Below are 18,574 nucleotides of genomic sequence, written 5' to 3' on the forward strand. Positions count from 1 at the left end.
AACCCAGGGTTCCCAGCGTCCCCACATTTTGCAGACTTGGGCCCCCAAATCATCTTGTCTCCCCAGGTGTGTACCTATGCAGAGTGAGTGTCACCCTGCCAGGGGCAAGTCAGGTTGATCCAACCTTTTGCCCATTCAGTGTATGGGCTGTGGCTTTGCTGAATGGTGTCTCTCTTCCCTCTGCAGAAACCCGTGCTGACCGCAGCAAGAAACTCTTCCGGCATTACACAGTGGGCTCTTACGACAGCTTCGATGCTGCCAGGTAAGGCATGCGTCCGCCTTCTGGGGAACTCCAGCCTCCGGTGTTTCTGCATGCCTTGGGAAGAGGTGTCTGCTGTGCAGCTCGAGGACACCTTTGCTTTGTTGTTCATGTGTCGCCTCTGCTGGGGTTGTGTCGGCCAACCATTTACAAGAGAACCTGTCACAGACGGGGCCTGCATGCAGTTGCCTGTGGAGGAAGCCCCCGTGAGAGGGCAATGAACTTTAAGGAAGAGGGAGGGATGGCTTTATTGAGAAAAAACCAATTGAGATGGGATAGCAGGGCAGAGTTGGGGGCCGGAAGCAGAGTGATGGGCGTCCTCCAATGACTATTGAGTCTATCCCGGTTCTGGGCTTCCCCCTCACCTATGTGTGTCCATATTCTTGTGGTGCTTCCTGCCAACTGGAGTTTTGTTAAGGAAATCTTGCTCTTCTTAATGGGCAGGACCCCAAGTTGGCAGGTGTTCTAGGCTCACGGGGTTGGGAGTTTGTAGAAAGCTGCGTGTTTCCCATGGTATGGCAGCCACAGCATACAGGATGAAATCTTCCCACAGAAACCATGCTTGGACAACAACTGTTGCGAGAACCCCTGGATCTCTGTGTCTTGCCTCCCCACCTCTAAATGGAGCCAAAACTGGGACAGTGGCTCCACCAGCAGGCCAAGGTTGACAGCTTTTCTGTTGTTCAGGTAGCTTCCCTGTGCTTCAATCAGTTACAATGGTTCACATCCTGGGAGTGAAGTTCATCTGTCCCTTTCTCTGTCACAAGCCACAGTTCCATGACACACTGGGACAGAGATCTAAGGGAATGCCTGGTCTAGACAGGTTTGTCCTGGATGTAGGGATCAGGGATGCATGTGTGACTTGGGAAAGACAAAGTCGTACAGGTACATGATGACTGTCCCCCACAAGGGCCCTCAGGGCAGCCAACCATGAAACCGAGAGACTGAGAGGCTATCAGCTAGATCCCATCGGAGGAGGGCCACCACAGGAGGGCCCAGCACCCTGCACTGGGCTCCCTTTACTCTAGGGAATCTGGTGGTCAGTTCTTGCCTGTTTCTATAACTCCTGTCTCTTGCTGAGGGTTCTACCTGAGTCTGTTACTAGGACAAGAGTCCCCAGTGTGTGCTTTCCCATTTTGAGGTGCAGAGTTCAGCGAGGTTAGCACATTGACCAGAACCACCTCTGACCGGTTCTGAAGCCTGCCCACTATAAGGGAAGTCCCCAGCAGCAGTCATTCCCGTGGGTCCCTCCCCAGAGCTACTGGCAGCCATTTGTTTTTCTTCTGTGACTCAATCCACTGGAGTTTCATACAGATGCTGGCATTTTACCCGTTTGTGGATCCTTGGGTGATGTCTGCCATGATGAACGCCATGCCGTGGGCAATCCTGTCTGAACGTGTTTTCGGTTCTTTGAGTTGTGTGCTGAAGAACACAGTTGCTGTCTGATTTGGTATTCATACTGTCTGTCCTCAGTCACTCCCAGAAACAAGATAGACTAGGCTGGATGTGGTGGTACTTGGGTGTAATCCCAACATTCTGGAAGCTGAGACAGAAGGCTGATGAGTTCAAGGCCATCCTGATCTACTTAGTGAAACTGTCTCATAAAAAAGAGAGGAAAGAGCTCCAACAGGAGTCCCATGCCCTACCCTGACTCCTTCCATTGTCTCTATCCCTTTTTGTTGTTTCCTAGGAAACTGGGGATGGCATCCAGGACCTGGCATATGCTAGGCAAATGCTGGTCTTGCATTGATCTACACTCTAGTTTCCACTGCCCACCTCCCTGACCTTGGTGTCCACTGTGACCTATAACCTGGCCCTGTGAACAGGGAACTGTACACTGGAAAGGAAACTCAGGCCAGTGACTTCTGGGAAACCTGGCCAGTATGGACCCTTAAAATGTAGCCACAGTCAGCAGCAGTGGCCCATATGTCCATCTGACAAAGAAGGCCCAGGCAGAGCTGGTAGAGAGCTGGGGAAGACTGTCACCATGGCTACGTGAAGGGCTGTTTAGGCAGGGAGAGATGGGTCCTGTAGGGAGGGGGAACCCTAAGGCTCCAAGCAGTGACCACTTTTAGGTTGGGCTGTTGATGGAGCATGCCTGGGCCACAGAGCCATGCACAGGTGGTCTTGCTGTGTGCATAGCCATGCATACTCTGCTCCTTCGTCAGCCACCTCCCCGCAGAGCAGTGCCAGCACCTGACCTGGAAAGCAGAGAGGACAAGGTAGGGCTAGGGGCAGGGCCCCAGACAGAGGCACATCACGAAATTTCCATCAGGAGCAGACGCAGGTCATCTGGACAGAGCCACATGGGGTTTATGCAGCATTGCAACTATGGAGAGTAGTGCCAAGCTGGGACCAGCTAGCAGCTTCCAAGCCAAGGGCAGAAGATTCTAGATTAACGATTGGGTTGGACAAGCGGTGGGCCTCCCCTGACCTGCCATTTCAGATAAAAGAAACAAGAGTGACATCTGCACCATTCATCTGTCACCTCGCCAGCACCAGCCACCGTGTCTCATACCATCAGCAGCCTGGGAAAGCAAGGTCACTCAGAGCAGTAAAAAAATATGGAAACTGAATTAGGGGTCAAATAATGGGGTGAGTCCCCAGCCTCAGAAGCACTTAGGCCTGCGTGTGAGGCTGTGACAACTGGAGGTCAAGATATTTCTGCTCACAATGGCCCTCGGGTAAATGGGCCTGTGAGGAGAAGTCTTGGTGAAGATAGAATCCTTGCTGCCCAAAGCATCACTGGGAAGGAAAACCCTACTTCTGTGGCTGACAAAAGGCCATCAAGCTTGCTCATCCAGATGCAGGCAATAAGAAGGGAGCTGGCTTTGACCACGAAGGGACCTGCAAGGCAGGTAGACCCAGGAGTTTATGGGCGGAGAGGCAGAATGGTCTCCCATACCACAGAACCCCCAACAGCTACATGGCCCTGGTGGGTGGGGGCAGGAGAAGGACAGCCTAGCCATCACTCATTTGACTGAGCAGGCAGGAGCCGTCTGGGGAGGTGGGCAGCTGCAGTGCAGAGCGTACATCAGCTCATTAGGAAAGGCCAAAAGCACAACAGAAACCCAGCCACTGTCCCGCCCCACCGGCCAATTAGCTGGTCTGTGTGGTGTGGCTGTGGTCTGTGTGAGCGCCAACAGATGAGGCCGCGTGGCTGCAGATGCTAATGTAATTAAAGAAAATGGGATGGGAAGGAAGGCTCAATGGAGACATTTTCCGAATCAGTCGAAAGCCATCTCCCCTTCCCATCCCTTCGTGTGTCATGTTAGCCCAGAGGTTCAGCGCTGAAGAAATGAACGAGTAAAAAAAGCCGTTAGCACGTGTGTTCAGTTGCTCCAACTGATTCCTGCCGTATGCTTCTCTCCCCCCTGCAGGTAGAAGATTTAGATGAGAAGGATTTAGGAATAGACACAGTAGTCAGAGTCAGACAACCGAGGTCCTGGGGTCACCACTGTGCAGGACTTTGCAGGTATCTGAGGTCAGTGTTAAAAGCCAACTCAACACGAGGTGGCAGCTGCAAGTCCTCATTCTTCATTAATCAGGTCCCCGCCTCATCAGCATAGGACACCAGGAGGAGATACCTGGCCGGGCAGAGGAACCTCGGGGTTGTTATATGCTGAACAAGTTCCATTCATCTACCCATTTTTCCTACCACCCATCCACTCATGTATTCATCTGTACATACATACATACATACATGCACATACATACATACATACACCTATTCATCCATTCGCTATTCGTGCAGCTATTCATCTACCCATTTTTCCTACCACCCATCCACTCATGTATTCATCTGTACATACATACATACATACATGCACATACATACATACATACACCTATTCATCCATTCGCTATTCGTGCAGCTATTCATCTACCCACCCAGCTGTCCATCAGTCTAAGACCTGTTTGTTCATCTATCCATTAGCCATTCATCTGTATAACCCTGTGTCCATCTGTCCATCCATTCATTCATCTTCTGTTCATCTATCTGTCTCTACATCTACTCACTCTTCCTCTCTTCCATCCGTCTATCTAACCATCCGCTCAGGATGGTTAGATAACCATCATTCTACCTGTGCACCCATCCACCTACCTATCCATCCATCCGACCATCCTGCCATCTCCCCGTCCATCATCCATCCACCCATCTCCCCATCTATCCCTCTATCTACCCATCCATCAACTCACCCATTCATTCATCCGTTAACTCCATCCTCCCATCCCTCATCAGTCCATCCATCCACCCAGCCATAACTAGTCATCATTCATTCGCCCACCCACATTCATCCTTCCCATCGACCCTATTCATCTTCCATCTGTCTAACCAGCAGCGGCCAAGACTTGTTTATTCTGAGAGTTAAAGATTGTGAGGTCATGTGTGGGTTGATGGCTCAGTGGCTAAAGCACTTGCCATGCAGCGTGAGGACTGGAGTTCTGATCCCTAGATCAAAGGCACCAGGGTTGCCTGTAATCCTAACACTCAGGAGCAGAGATGGGATTTCCTACACAAGATGGCTCAGACATTAGTTGGAGCTGGAGGATTCTGGGCTCATCAAGAGAAATAAAGTCATTAATGGAGGCATCCAGTGTCAACTTTGAACCTCCACATATACATACACACATACACATTCATCATGCATACATTTGCCAACACACACGAACATGCATATACATGTATACATTCACATATAAATGCACACACACAAACAAAGAGATTTTTAAGTCAACAAGAGAAACTATCTTAGATCTATTACAAACAGTAGTACAGTGAATTCACTCAGTACACCGGGGAGTTGTCCCAGCTGTCAGTCAGTGCTCTGAGCAGACCGGCAGACCTTGAGCCCCAGAGCAAGCTGTGTGAGGCCAGAGCAAATATCCCTGAGGACAAACTTGGGGTGACTCCCAGAGGCTGAGGAGGAGCCAGCCATCCAGACAAGACTCAGAAACTGCAAAAACATTGAGGTTGATAGAGAACACAAGATGGCAAGGGGCAAGGAACACACAGAAGATGATGGCTTAGGAGCCCCAGGCTTTGGGGTGTCATCAGCACATTTAGTGGGGAGATACTGGAGCCCGTGTCACCTGGACCAACACAAGACAAGCAGAGGAGTGAATGGAGACCAGTGAGGAGACAGCCCTGTTGTCTGGGCCCCAGTTGTGTGCACTGGTAGAGGTGGGGACAGAGCAGAACGTGGATCTGAGGTGACAGCGGAATGAACAGAGCCCAGGGTGTGGGTGAGGGAAAGCAAGGTGGACCCATTCTCCAGGCTCTCTGAGGTTTTCCAGGGAGGAGCTAGTAAGGCAGCAGGTGGGCACCAGACCGGGGACTCGCTGGCAGCAAAGTCCTCATGGTCCCCACCACATAGCTACAACCTGCTTAGAAGGAACACCTTCAAGACCACATGCCAGGGCGAGCCACTTCCATTATCACTCCTTGGGAAGACCAATTTCCTCCTGGAGATTGATCTGGGAAGGCAGCGGATTGCACCTCTTCAACAGGTGACTGCCTGCTACCCAGAGTAACTTCTTTTCACGGCTTTCAAGTATCATTTGAATGTTTTTGAATTGGGAATAGAAAAGACGCACTTGGTAAATGAGATGATACGGTGCGAAGAACAGGTCCCTTCTCCCTCCATCCCACCCAGCTCAAGTTCTTCCCAGACAGAACCTCCCTCACTGGATTCCTGAGGCCCTTTCTAGAGAAGGACTTTGTCTGTATGATGCTATAAGAAGTCTCAGTGTGGAGGGAGAGGTGTGCTTTGTGTACACATACGTGTCGAAGTCAAGGGACTCATTGGGTCCCTTGAAAACAAGTGTTCTTAACCTCTGAGCCATCTCTCTAGCCCTGAGATTTATTTTTCCTTTATTCATGTGTACAGGAGTGTCTGGGTGTGTGGGTATGCACATGTGTGTAAGTGCCCTCACAGGCCAGAAGAGGGCATCAGGTGCCTGGGAGCTGGGATGACAGGCAGTTGTGAACCACCCAACTTGGGGGCTGGAACCTGAATTCTGGTCCTTCGCAAAAATAGCATGTGCTTTTGACACTTTGACTCTCACCCTTCCTAATGCGTGACCCTTTAATACAGTACAGTTCCTCAGGGTGCAGTGACCCCTGCTATAAAATTATTTTAGTTGCTACTTCATAACTGTCATTTTGCTACTGTTACGAATCATGATGTAAATATCAGCTATGCAGGGTATTTGATATGCAACCCACAGATTGAGAACCACTGTCTTGATGGCTGAACCATCTCTCTGGCCCCCACCTTCTTATTTTTTGCAACAGAATCTCTCACAAATCCAGTATTTGCCAGTTCAGCTATTGGATGGCCAGTGTGCTCCAGCAAGCCTTGTGGGTCCACCTCCCAGCACAGGGATTACATGCATGTGTTACCATACCTGGCTTTGTATGAGTGTCGGGGATCTGGACTCAGGTCCTCGTGGTTGTATTGACTAAGCCATCTTCCTATTCTCTACAAAGCCTTTTTGAAGCTCCTGAAAAAAACAAAGAGCCCAATTTTCTCTCTCCAGTTGAATCACTATGTGACCTTGGACACTCAACTCTTCTCTCTGAGCCTTCAGAGTTGTTGTCTGCGAGACAGAAACACACCCAACCTGCTCCACCTCCAGTTGTGTTCGTGTTAAGAATGAATGAGAAAATAGGTTGCATGCTTGCAACACCAAGACGCATGTGCCACATATACCCAGAGGGCTATGAGCTGTAAGTGACACCTGTGAGTGGCTGGCTTTCCTTTGAAACCCTCCACCTTCTGTCTAGAACACTGCCCTTAGTAAGAAGTAAATGGTAAGAAACAGTGATTGCCCCGTTCTTCTTCCACCATTATGTATTTGTTGTTGAACGACTCGAAGAATAGAGAGCCAAGACTGAGTGTGTACAGGGCAGACGCGGAAGGAAGCATCCTCCGACTGCTCAGCTGACGACCAGCTCTAGTGGTTAATAGTGGAGCTTGCATAGCTGCTGTTTAGGGACATGATTTGGGACTACAAAGGAGACTGTGTGCCTGAGTGATGGTGACATTGAGTGTCTTCCTCAGTCATTCTTCATCTTCTTTTCTTGAGGCTCGGTCTCTCGCTGAGACCGGAGCTCTGTGATCAGCTAGCCTGGCTAGCTAGTGAGCACCTGGGCTCTGCTTCCCAGTGCTGGAGTTACACTTATGCACTCCCACCTTGTCCACGGGTGCTGGGAATCTGAGCTCAGGACCTCCCGAGTGCACAGTAAGCACTCCACCTGTCCAAGCCAGCTCCCCTGCCTTTGGGTTCATGCTTGATGTCCTGTTTTTCTCTCTTTGTGTTTTTCTGACAGGGTTTGGTGCTTTGGCAAATTTTAGCAACTGAGGGGCATGGGAGCCCTGCATGCACCAATGAAGGGAAGGTTGGCACCGTCACCTGGCTGGCTCTTCTCTCATTCTCCCAGTATGATACATATGAAGTCAGGTCTCTGTGTGGGTGCATCCTTTCCCCAGGGAGCACATCTCAGTCTGCGCCTTTCATGGTCGCCCTCCAAACTTCGGTTCTCTGTGGTCTCCATCCTGAAGGACAACCTGGAAGGCCTGGGCACTCCTCTCCTGCCTCATTCCCCCACTCGGTTTATTTTTTAAAGATATTTGCTTATTTATTGTGTGTACAATATTCTGTCTGTGTGTATGCCTGCAGGCCAGAAGAGGGCACCAGATCCCATTACAGATGGTTGTGAGCCACCATGTGGTTACTGGGAATTGAACTCAGGACTTTTGGAAAAACTGGCAATGCTCTTAACCTCTGAGCCATCTCTCCAGCACCCCTCACTTGGTTTATAACAAAAGTTGGGAATGTCCTGTTTCCTCCCCACCCTTGCCATGTTGCCCAACTTTTTGTAACCTGTCCACATCTGGCTTCCTGGAGACCCTTCACCTTCTCCATTCTCTATGGACTCAGATTCTTCCCTTCAGAAACCCCAAGCCATGTGTGTAAGGAAAGCAACCAATCCATTTGGGCCAATCACGAGGACAGAACTAGAACTGGAAAGCACCCCTTCCCTCCCCAGCCTCGTCTGCAGGTGGTGGTGCACACTCTGGAGGACCTGAACTCAGATTCCCATTGCCCATCCAGCCATTTGGTTGACTTTCTGCCCTTATTCCATTCATGGTTTCCCCAACTTTACAATAGCCCCACCTTATTTCTTCATTTCATTGTGAAACCGCCTTGATTCTGCTGGAGAGAACCTGGCCTCATAGTTCCGCCTGCCCACAAGTCTGAATAGGTGTTGCTATTTCTCCAAATTGTCTGCTTTCAGATAACACTCCCTTTCTTTCTTCACTTAATACATTTTAGACAAAGACACAATTCGACTATGACCATAACAACAACAAAAGGAAGGAAGGAAGGGAGAGAGAGAGTGGGGAGGAAAGAAAGGAAGAGGAGGGCAGAAGAAGGGACAACTAGAAATCACAGGAAGCACAAAAGTCACCTACAAAAACCACAGCCTTAACCGTAAACATGGGATTACTTTCCTCAGCATTAGTGTTTATATTTCATTAATATATTTTTGTTTTCATCATATTTAAATCTTTTAGTTTTTATCAGTCCAACTAAATAGTTCAAAACCCTAATTGGAACAACACGGATGTTTGCATCCACACCAGAAGTGGGCCTCAGATTCAGGTTCCTCCTACAGACAGGAGAAGGGTCTTCCCGGAACCACAGCCCAACAGGCTCTCTTCCTTCCTTCCTACAGACAGGAGAAGGGTCTTCCCGGAACCACAGCCCAACAGGCTCTCTTCCTTCCTTCTTCTCTCAGTTGCTCAAAGTCAGCCCACATCTAAGTGTCATACAAGGATCATGATTTTCTGCATGAATTTTTGTTGTTCTGTATTCCTTTTCCCAGAAATTCTAGCTGCCTTTATTTTTCCTTTTGTAGCAGAATTAGGTCTTGGTTAGCAAGCCATTAAACGTCCCTCCTGCCTGTGGCTCATCCCAAGAATGTGCGCTATTCCTAAGAGACTCTTGGACGTTAGGCTCCTATCTGGACTCCAGCACTCAGCGCTCAGAAGTAGCAGTTTGCAGTTTCTCCCCTCATTAACTTAAGAAATAAGCGAGTAGTTCCTCAGGCGAAGCCCTGGTTCTGATGGCTACATCCTCAAAACCTTTAACAAAACGAACCTGAAGTGTAAGCGCTCTGTCTGCAGTCTCTGGCTTTAAAATTCCGGGCTCAGAGTCATTTGTCCTCTGAACTGGAACAGACCCACTTCATGACGTGAGCCATGATGCTTTCCTATCTTCATTCCACTGTCTCTGCCCCTCTGTTCTCTCTGGAAGTTTGTAGGAAGGTCAGCGTTTCTTTGTCTCCTTAACATCTTGATGCCTTGGCATGCGGACCTTAGCCTGACCTCTCAACCGTTGTGTTTACGGCCCCTGAACTCCCTCAGACTCAGCAACCTCGGAGAGTCTCTCTCTGTGTCCCTCTCTCTCTCCCCCCTCTCTTTCTCCCTCTCTCTCCCTCTGTCTCCCTCTCTTTCTCCCCCCCTCCCTCTCTCTCTCTCCCTCCTCCCTTCTCTCATGCACATCTTTCTGCATTTCCCATGCGTCACTTACAATTACTCTAACCTTCACTACTTCTCCCGGTTTTCCCTCCTTGTTCTAGAGGACTCCCCAGTTCCCTAGCCACCTGTAGAAATTGTCTAGATAGTCACTTTGTCACAGTCCAGGGGCTGTTGGTTTCATGGCAGGGTGAGCTTCTGACACTTCAGAGAAGTGTTGCTGGGAGCCTCTGAGAACAGACTGGACAGTGCCAGTATTCACAGAAGCTTCTGCATGGGACTGCCTTCCAGGCACAGCCTGGGTGGAATGTAGCTTCTTTCTAGTAAATGCCAGGCAGAGCAATGGAAGGAAGTCATGCTCCTGGCTTGCTCCCCACCAGAGGTCATAAACAGAGACAAAGCTGGCTTCTCGAACTCTCCTGCTAGGCATGTATCAGAATCCAAAGGACATGGGTGTGTTCTAGTTTTCTTTCTGTTGCTATAAATAAACATCCTGCCCGAATGGAACTTGTGGTCCTTTATAAAGGGTTTATAACATACTACACTTTAGTCTGTCCATGAGAGAACTCAAGGCAGGAACCTGGAGGCAGGAACTGAAGCAGGGGCCATAGAGGAATGCTGCTTATTGGCTTGTTATTCAAGGCTTGCTCAACTTGCTTTGAATACAACCCAGGCAGGCCCACCTTCCCAGGGCGGCAGTTCCCACGGTGATCTGGGCCCTTCCATATCAATTATTAATCAACACATACTTGCCCACTGGCCAATCCGATGGAGACAGTTCTTCAGTTGAGGTTCACTCTTCCCAAATAACCACGGGTTTGTGTCAGGTTGATAATGAAAACTGACCATCCCAGAAGGACTACGTGTTTTGTTCGAGTGAGCACACAGATGGCCAGGTGATGGGCAGGAGTGATGGGCATCCCCGGGATGACACTTGCAGCTGAGTCATGTACAGAAGTGACTGTGTGGCTGGGGAGAGGGGAAGCCATGAACCCAGACTGATTACTTAGGGGACCATGTTTATCCCCAGCCATGTTAATCACCACTCACCAGCCCTGTGACCCTGCCAGGACCACTCAGTCCTCTGACTCAGGTGCTGACCTTCTGCCTCCATCGCAGGGCATCAAGAGTCAGAGCCCCCGTGTACACAGAAAGCTGAACACCGGGTACTTAGTCCTGGGTCACCCTGGCATATGAGCCCCTTGGGATGGCCAGGCTCTGGCCCAGCCTCCTCCCTCTCCAGGACCTGGCAGTTTGACATTAGCATCCTCTGGCCTCAGTGCAGCCAACATCCCAGCATTCATTACTTTTCTGGTCACTGGGACTTAACAGCTAACAAAAAGAAAATTAATGAAGGGGTGGTCTGTCCCATCTCTTGGTGCAGAAGAATGCTGTCTGTCATGGCAGGGGAGGCACAGCTGCAGGAACAGCTTTGTCCCTGGCACCAACCAGGAAACAGAGATGGGGATGCCCATGCTTGGCTGCTGGTCCCCTTTTTATTCAGTCAGGGACCCCAGCCTGTCAGTTAGTGCTGCCCACATTCAGGGAGGGACTTCTCTCCTCAGTTCAGCCTCTCTAGAGGGGGCTAGAGAGTCGATGGATATATCGCTTGCCTTCCTCTCAGCAAACTGTGGGTTCCATTCTCAGCACTGTGTACATTGGATGATGTAGCTCTTACCTGTAACCCTGGTGCTCAGGAGGTAGAAACAGGAGGATCAGGGATTTAAGGTCATCCTCAGCTACAGAGAGAGTTGGAGGGCTGCCTGGGCTATAGAGGCCCTATCAAGAAAAAAAAAATAAGTAAATAATAACAAAGTAAACCCTCTGGAGCTGGGCAGTGGTGGCGCATGCCTTTAAACCCAGCACTCAGGAGGCAGAGGCTGTGAGTTTGAGACCAACCTGGTCTACAAGAGTTAGTTCCAAGACAGGCTCCAAAGCTACAGAGAAACCCTGTCTTGGAAAAACAAACAAAAAAAAAACCAAAACTCTACCTCTTAGACATACCCAAAGCACCTCTTAGACATACCCAAAGTGTGTGTTTCCTAGGAAATTCTGAATCTCAGCAAGTTGATGGCGATGAACCATTGTGACCCCCAGCCCTTCCTGGAGTTGAGGACCTAATTTAGGGTTTCCTTTCTCAGAGCACATGAGGTGATGGAAGGGGTGGGCTCTACTGGAGTCCAACTTAGGGCTCTGAAACAGAAGAATGGCTTCCTGGGGGAGAGAAGGCAAGCTCCTGGTGCCTGGCCTGAGGACCAAGCTCAAAAGCACTCCTTATGGAGCTTGGAACCACTGACTTCTGGGTTGGGGCTTTCCCCTACGGCTCCTGAGTGTGTCCCACTGGGGCCTGGAACAGAGAAGCCCAGCTGTTCACTGAAGGATTGCTCAATGGCACCGTGGGATCAGGCAGGACAGTCATGCACTTCCGTCCAGGACAGATGCCATCCTTGCATCCATCCCTGCAGGGAGGTGCCTGGCTCAACACTCTCAGGCCACATTTAGCACTTTTCCCAGGTGGCGAGTGGGTGTCCTGATGGGGGAGAGCAGGCAGATGGGTGGGGCGATGGAGAAGCCTCCGAGCAGTTGCTAGGGGAGGCTGGCATTCAGGCATACCTCTAGGCCACACCCCGCAGAACTGCCCCGGCCCTCTGATTATGTAGAGAGGCCTGTTGTAATAGGAGCGGTGAGGCTGTGTCCCTGGCACCCGGCCACCCGCATGGCTAGCTTATGCCCCGAAATAATTACACGGAAACTGTATTCTTTTAAACACTGCCTGACCCATTAGTTTCCAGTCTCTTATTGGCTAGCTCTTACATATCGATCTAACCCATTTCTATTAATCTGTGTAGCCCACGAGCTGGCTTACCAGGAATGATCTTAACCTGCGTCTGCCTGGAGTGGAAGAATCATGGCGACTCCTGATTCAGCTTCTTTCTCCCAGCATTCTGTTCTGTTTACTCCACCCACCTAAGGGTTGGCCTATCAAGGGGCCTAGGCAGTTTCTTTATTAATAAGAAATCACTCCCACATCAGAGGCCGACCAGGGTAGGTGTCACCATGAGCTTCCTGTCTCCCCACCTCCCTTATCTACAGCAGCAGCAAAAGAAGGGTGTTGACCCTGTTGTCCCTGGAATTTTCTGTGGTCACAGCTACCAAAGGCATCCTCTGCCTGTTAAGCCCATGCTGTATGAGGCCCCCTGTCTCCCTTCCTTACAGCTGTCCTGAACGGTAGCATTTACCCATTTCCATAGTGTGAAAGCTCTGCTCTTCCAGTCTCTAACTGCTGATGTGTTTACTGATCCTGGAGCTGAGGAAACATGCTTACAGCCAGGCCTGGCAAGCTGGCATGCTGCAGCACGCCCCCTGTCAGCGCCATATCCCTCTTATGCCTCCTTCCCCAGCTCCACCATGGCAGGCCCTCGATCCAAGAACTGAGTGACTCAAACGTCCTTCTAAAGGGGTGAGCTACAAACCTGATAGGGCCCAGTCTGGCAGTTCCGATGCCAGAATTCTTCCTTATTCTGACACAGATTCCCTGTGTGGGCCTCAGTTTCCTGACCTGTCAATGGTTATACTCTCCTCATGTTCTTTTCCTATTTTCACTTTTTGGATATTTGGTCAGAAGCTACTGTAACTACTGATAAGTGTTCACTGTAAGTGAATATCACTGAGGGTCTCCATGAGTGCACATGGTCGGAGCCCACTGCGAGGGGCTGTTGTCAGTGTTTGCCATCAACAGGCGTGTCAAATGGTCTCCATGCAGCAGAGATGGCTCAGCAGGTATAAGGCACCTGCCATGCAAGGATGAGAAACCAAGTAAAGCTGGATGCAGAGGCAAGCATCGGTAACCCTAACGCTTCTGTGGTGAGATGAAAGAGAGAGACAGGATCCTAGATGCTCATGGGTCTGCCAGTAGCGACCCTCTCTCAGACAGAAAGAAAGGCAAAGACTGACTGACATGGATTTCCTCCGACCTCACATGTGCCCCACAGCACAAGCTCCCCACCACACACACACACACACACACACACACACACACACACACACACCCCAGGGAAATGCTGGCATGACTGGACATAAGCAACAGCATCATGGGTGATACAGTCGTTATAAGTGGACAAGGCAGTGGTCACCATGAACATCTGCAACTTTTGACCCTGAGGCAGATCTATCAGGACTAGTTTTCAGGGCCACAGAGGTGTCAGCAGAACAGCCAAGGTGTTGGGAGCTGTGAACCCCCCAGATCCTGAATTTCTGGTAAACAACTTGTAATGCTTGCAGCTGCTCTGAGCACGAGACCCTCAGGAGTTCCTGATGGCAGGGGAGTGGTTTCTGGTGCGTTTAGCTGGGGCATGGCTATTGGTTAAGGATCCTATATAAGCGGCTCTGGTACACACTAAAGGGGCATTCTGGTTTCAAGGATGACCTGTGTCTCTGTTTGTGTGTGTTTCAATCTCCAGCCTCTTGCCCAGTTCATGAACTGTATGGTAGCGCATAGAGCGCAGACGGGCATGGTGCACTACAGCAAAGTGAGCAGGAATTCTCTTGAGCCAGGCATGTGCAACCCGTCCAAGTGCCAGACAGTAAGAGGATAAGCCAGCCAGGCCTGTGTGTCTCTGCAGGATGAGGTGGGCACACAGCAGGCTCTCAGCAAATGTCCATACTGATCTCCACCTTTGGCAAAATTCAGGTGTGTTGTCCTCCTCTAGGCAATAGCAGCCTTTGGTGCTTGACTCAGGAGCAGAGAGAATGGGACCCATCTGACTCACCATTGCCTGGGTGAAGTACAGCAGTCAAGAGGTTGATCTGCATTTGCTTGTATCCCCACCCTGTATCCATGCCAGCTCAACTTGTCTTCTTCCCATACCACCTGGGGTAGGGACTGGCAAATGTTCTCAGAAAAGTGGGAAAGAAGGGAGATTAATAGATGATTGGCTTGATAGATGGGTGGAAGAATGAAGATAGATTGGTGGGTAGGTAGATGGATATATATTAGAGTGATGGGTGGATAGATGGATCGTGAATTTTGGATGTCAGATGGGTTGATGATGAATCAACAAATGTTCGATGGATGATGGATGATAAATGAATGGGTAGATGGATGGGTGAATGGCTGTTAAATGGATCATAAAGACAGACAAACAGACACAGACAGATATTAAATGGATATATGGTAGATGATGGATGGATGGATGGATAGATGAAGGATGGATAGATGGATGATGGGTGGGTGGATGATGGATGAATGGATGGATGCTGGATGGATAACTGGATGATGAATGGGTGGGTGGATGATGGATGGATAGATAACTGAAATGATGGATGGATGGATGGATGGATGGATGGATGGATGGATGGATGGATGGATTTGTAGATGTATTTATAGATGGATGGATGGATGAATTGGTGGATAAATGGATGGGTGGGTGGGTGGATTGGTGGATAGATGGATGCACTGATAAGTGGTTAAGTGGGTAAGAAGGAAAGATGCTCAGGTGGGGCACAATGCTGAGGCTTCTTTCTAGGCAGAACTGCGCACCATGTTGACTCTTAATAAATCTCCCTATGAGGAGGGTAAGGAACAGTGTGACCCTGAGTAGGAAAAGATTAGGTACCTAGTGCCAACCATCACACCATGCAAAGGGTTCAGGGCTGTCAAAGGAGTGACCCAGCCCCACACAACTCCACTGCCCTGCTTCCTCAAAGGCAACAGCAAGCACCTGGCTTCACTGTCAGTTAAAAGGCAACACAACATGGTCAGGTCTGCAGGAGGGCTCAGCTATGAGAGCCACTTCTGTCTCTGAGACTTCCTCTCAGGGCATTTGGGCTCGGTAGCCAGGCTGCCCACACTCCTTGGCAGCCAGTCAGATCCACAGTGCTTAACTCTTCAGGACACATGCTGGTTAAAACCTGACTCTGCTAACCAAGGTCAAAACTGAGGCTGTCGTGGTGGCCAGAAGCCTGGCAGAGCAGATGGCACTCTTGTGCCCTGGATTCCCTGGCCTGGACTTGGCCCTAAAGAGGAGCAATGTTTGTGGATGCGCAGGACTCAGTGACAAACAAAAAGGCCAAGCCAGGGGAAAGCAGGGCTATGTTCTAGTGGGGTACCTGGGACAGGAGAGAAGAGAATTAGGAAGACTTAGAGCATGTCCCCTTGGGAGGGCTCAAGTGTGGATCCCTCTGGCACTGCCAGGCACTTGGCTAGGATTGAAGTCAGGTGTTAGTCAGGAACTGGGAAAGATTGAGGCACAGGAACAGCCACAGCTTTGGCTGCATCTTTCTGCACCACGTCCTTCCTGCCCATCAGCTGCAGGAACTCGGGGCCTTGCTCAACCCTCCCTAGTGTAGAGCAGAGGGGGATACATGGACCCTTCGTTCCTTGGATGAAGACATGGGGGAATGGGATAGAAGGGCCACAGCAGTTGCAGGGACAGACTGGAACCTCAGCACACTGGAAGGCTGGGTAGGACATTCATGTACCCTTCTTGATGCTCTGCCTCCAGCCCTCTGGGGTGAGTCACCGGGTCCCTTCCCATCACTGTGGTTTGTGTCCTGTGAAGCGTGACATATAGGAGCCAGCCTACCTCAGCTGAAGTGAGTCTTAAACATTCATGGTTTGTGATTCTGGGGGTGTTTCTCACTTTTCAAGTGGAGTGAGGGGCTTGGTTAATGAGGCAGTGAGAACCCTAGAGGGGTCACATCTGTAAAAAGAGAGCAGATAGCTGAGAGACTTAGCCATCTTCTCATTCATCAACCCACCCATTCATTTGTCCATCCACCCATCAACCCACTCATTTATCCTCTGTCCATCCATCCATCCATCCATCCATCCATCCGTCCATCCATCCATATGTTCATTCATCATTAACCCATCTAGTCATTCGTCTATCCATCCATCCATTCATCTAAAAATTCACTTACTAGAACTGGAGAGATGGCTCAACAGTTAACAGCACTTGCTGTTCTTGCAGAGGATCTGGGTTCAATCCCCAGATCCCTCATAAGGTGGCTCACAGTGCCTGTATCTTCATTTCCAGGGGATCAGACACCCTCTATGGCCTCCAAAAGCACTTGCTGCATATACATGATATATATCCAGACAAGCAGGAAAACACATAAACATATAAATATTAAAACCCTTAAATGCATGCACTTGTGCATAGCTATATATCACATGGCTTGCACAAATTGTCAGCCAAACAGTGGTCTCCAAAGATGTCTATATCAAAATTCTGTTTCTCAACTTCTAAGGCTAAAAGAGGGCTTGGCAGATCTGGCGACGCTAAGGCTATTGCTCTAAAGGATGGTCCTGGCATTCCTAGGAAATGCCTAGGTGCCATCTCATGTCTCCTTCTAAGAGGACAGAGCTAGAGAAGGCCCTGTGACCACAGAGGCAAGACCTAGGGAGATGCAGCTGTAACTCCAGTGACATCTGGAGCCACTAGAAGCCAGAGAAGGGCAACAGACCCTCACCCAGAACCTCCTTAGAAAGTGTGGCCTGTGTTGCCGTGATCCCTTCCAGGGACAACTGGGGACATCCTCTCTGCCTTGAGCTCTGTGATGAAGCAGGTTTCTGATGATTGCAGCTGCCAAGCATGCATTTGTCTGTCATAGCAGCTGTAGGACAGACAGCTCATACTGTCTGTGTTGGAGACTTGCAAAGGACATTTATATAGGCAGGAAGACACACCATCCATGAAGGACACGGACAGTGGGGAGAGCTGAGAAGAGGAGCTGCAGATGGGGAGGATGGGGAGGCAGAGGGTGGGTTGCCAGATTACATGGAGATATCATCGCAAATCTTTCTAGAAGGGATGAAGAGGGAAAAGGTAGAGGAGGAAGGGAGGGCCAAAGAACAGCAGACATCTCTGTAAGTTTCTGGCCCACATGTGAGCCTGGCAGAGAGCTATCCAGAAGGCTGCAATCAGCATGGAGATGCCCCCTCAGAGGTGCTCTGGGAGGGCAGAACCCACAGGATGCCCAACCCTCTCAACTTTGTTCTCCAGTTGATCCACCATAACAATGCATTCTCCTACTTTCTATGCCTCAGTTTCTCCCTACTGCAAGATGAGTCCTGACCCCAGTCATGAGTGAGGGCACACAGCATAGAGCATCCACCTCCATGTCATTGTTCCCTGTCCTTCCAATATCCTGATGTGAGGTGGGGCTCACAATAGATCTGTCATTCCTTCTTCCTCTTCCTCTCCTGGATCATGGATGTGAGCGTGTGCTCAGCAATGCTGGCCCATCTGCACGGATGAAGGCTCAGGCTTCTCAACTGGTCTCATGGCTAGGAGCAAACCGAAACTTCTGCTTGCCCATGGTCATGGACATTTTAAGAAAAAAAAATGGCATATTTGGTGTAAGGAGCCTCTGAAAACCTGTGCTCATGTGGCTCATGGGAGCCGCCATTGCTCAGCACAGCCTAGACCCTCATGGTCCGTGGCTCCCCACTGCCCTTCTTCTCTTGAGATGTTGTGTTCTGTGCAATAGGCCCTCTCTAGTCGGGTGAACAGCAGACCCAGGGTGCAGTGCCTGTTCTGTGTACTCAGCATCCTGGGCACAGCCGTGTGGGACTTGGGGCTGCGGGAACAAGTACCATGGATAGGCAGCTTAAAGAGGGGGGATTATGGTATTCCACAGCTAGGAGGACAAGCCCCAAATCTGTGTGGGCTCCAGACTGTTTCCTTTGCAGACCCTGAAGGGGAGCCACTCAGGTCTTCTTCCTCTTTGGGTGGCTCCATGCCAGTGACTAGTGACTGCACCC

General features: G+C 50.0%; 1 protein-coding gene across 2 annotated transcripts in view; it reads left to right on the top strand.

The window, feature by feature from the left end:
* Positions 1-18,574, top strand: part of Shank2 (SH3 and multiple ankyrin repeat domains 2) — a 445,228-nt gene that overhangs the window by 280,663 nt on the left and 145,991 nt on the right. For both annotated transcript variants that reach the window (XM_005351593.3, XM_005351595.2), the window contains one exon: positions 187-262. In XM_005351593.3, coding sequence (XP_005351650.1) covers positions 187-262 — 76 coding nt within the window. The remainder of the gene's footprint in view (positions 1-186; positions 263-18,574) is intronic.

Source organism: Microtus ochrogaster, chromosome 8, assembly GCF_000317375.1.
Source record: "Microtus ochrogaster isolate Prairie Vole_2 chromosome 8, MicOch1.0, whole genome shotgun sequence".
NCBI lineage: Eukaryota > Metazoa > Chordata > Mammalia > Rodentia > Cricetidae > Microtus > Microtus ochrogaster.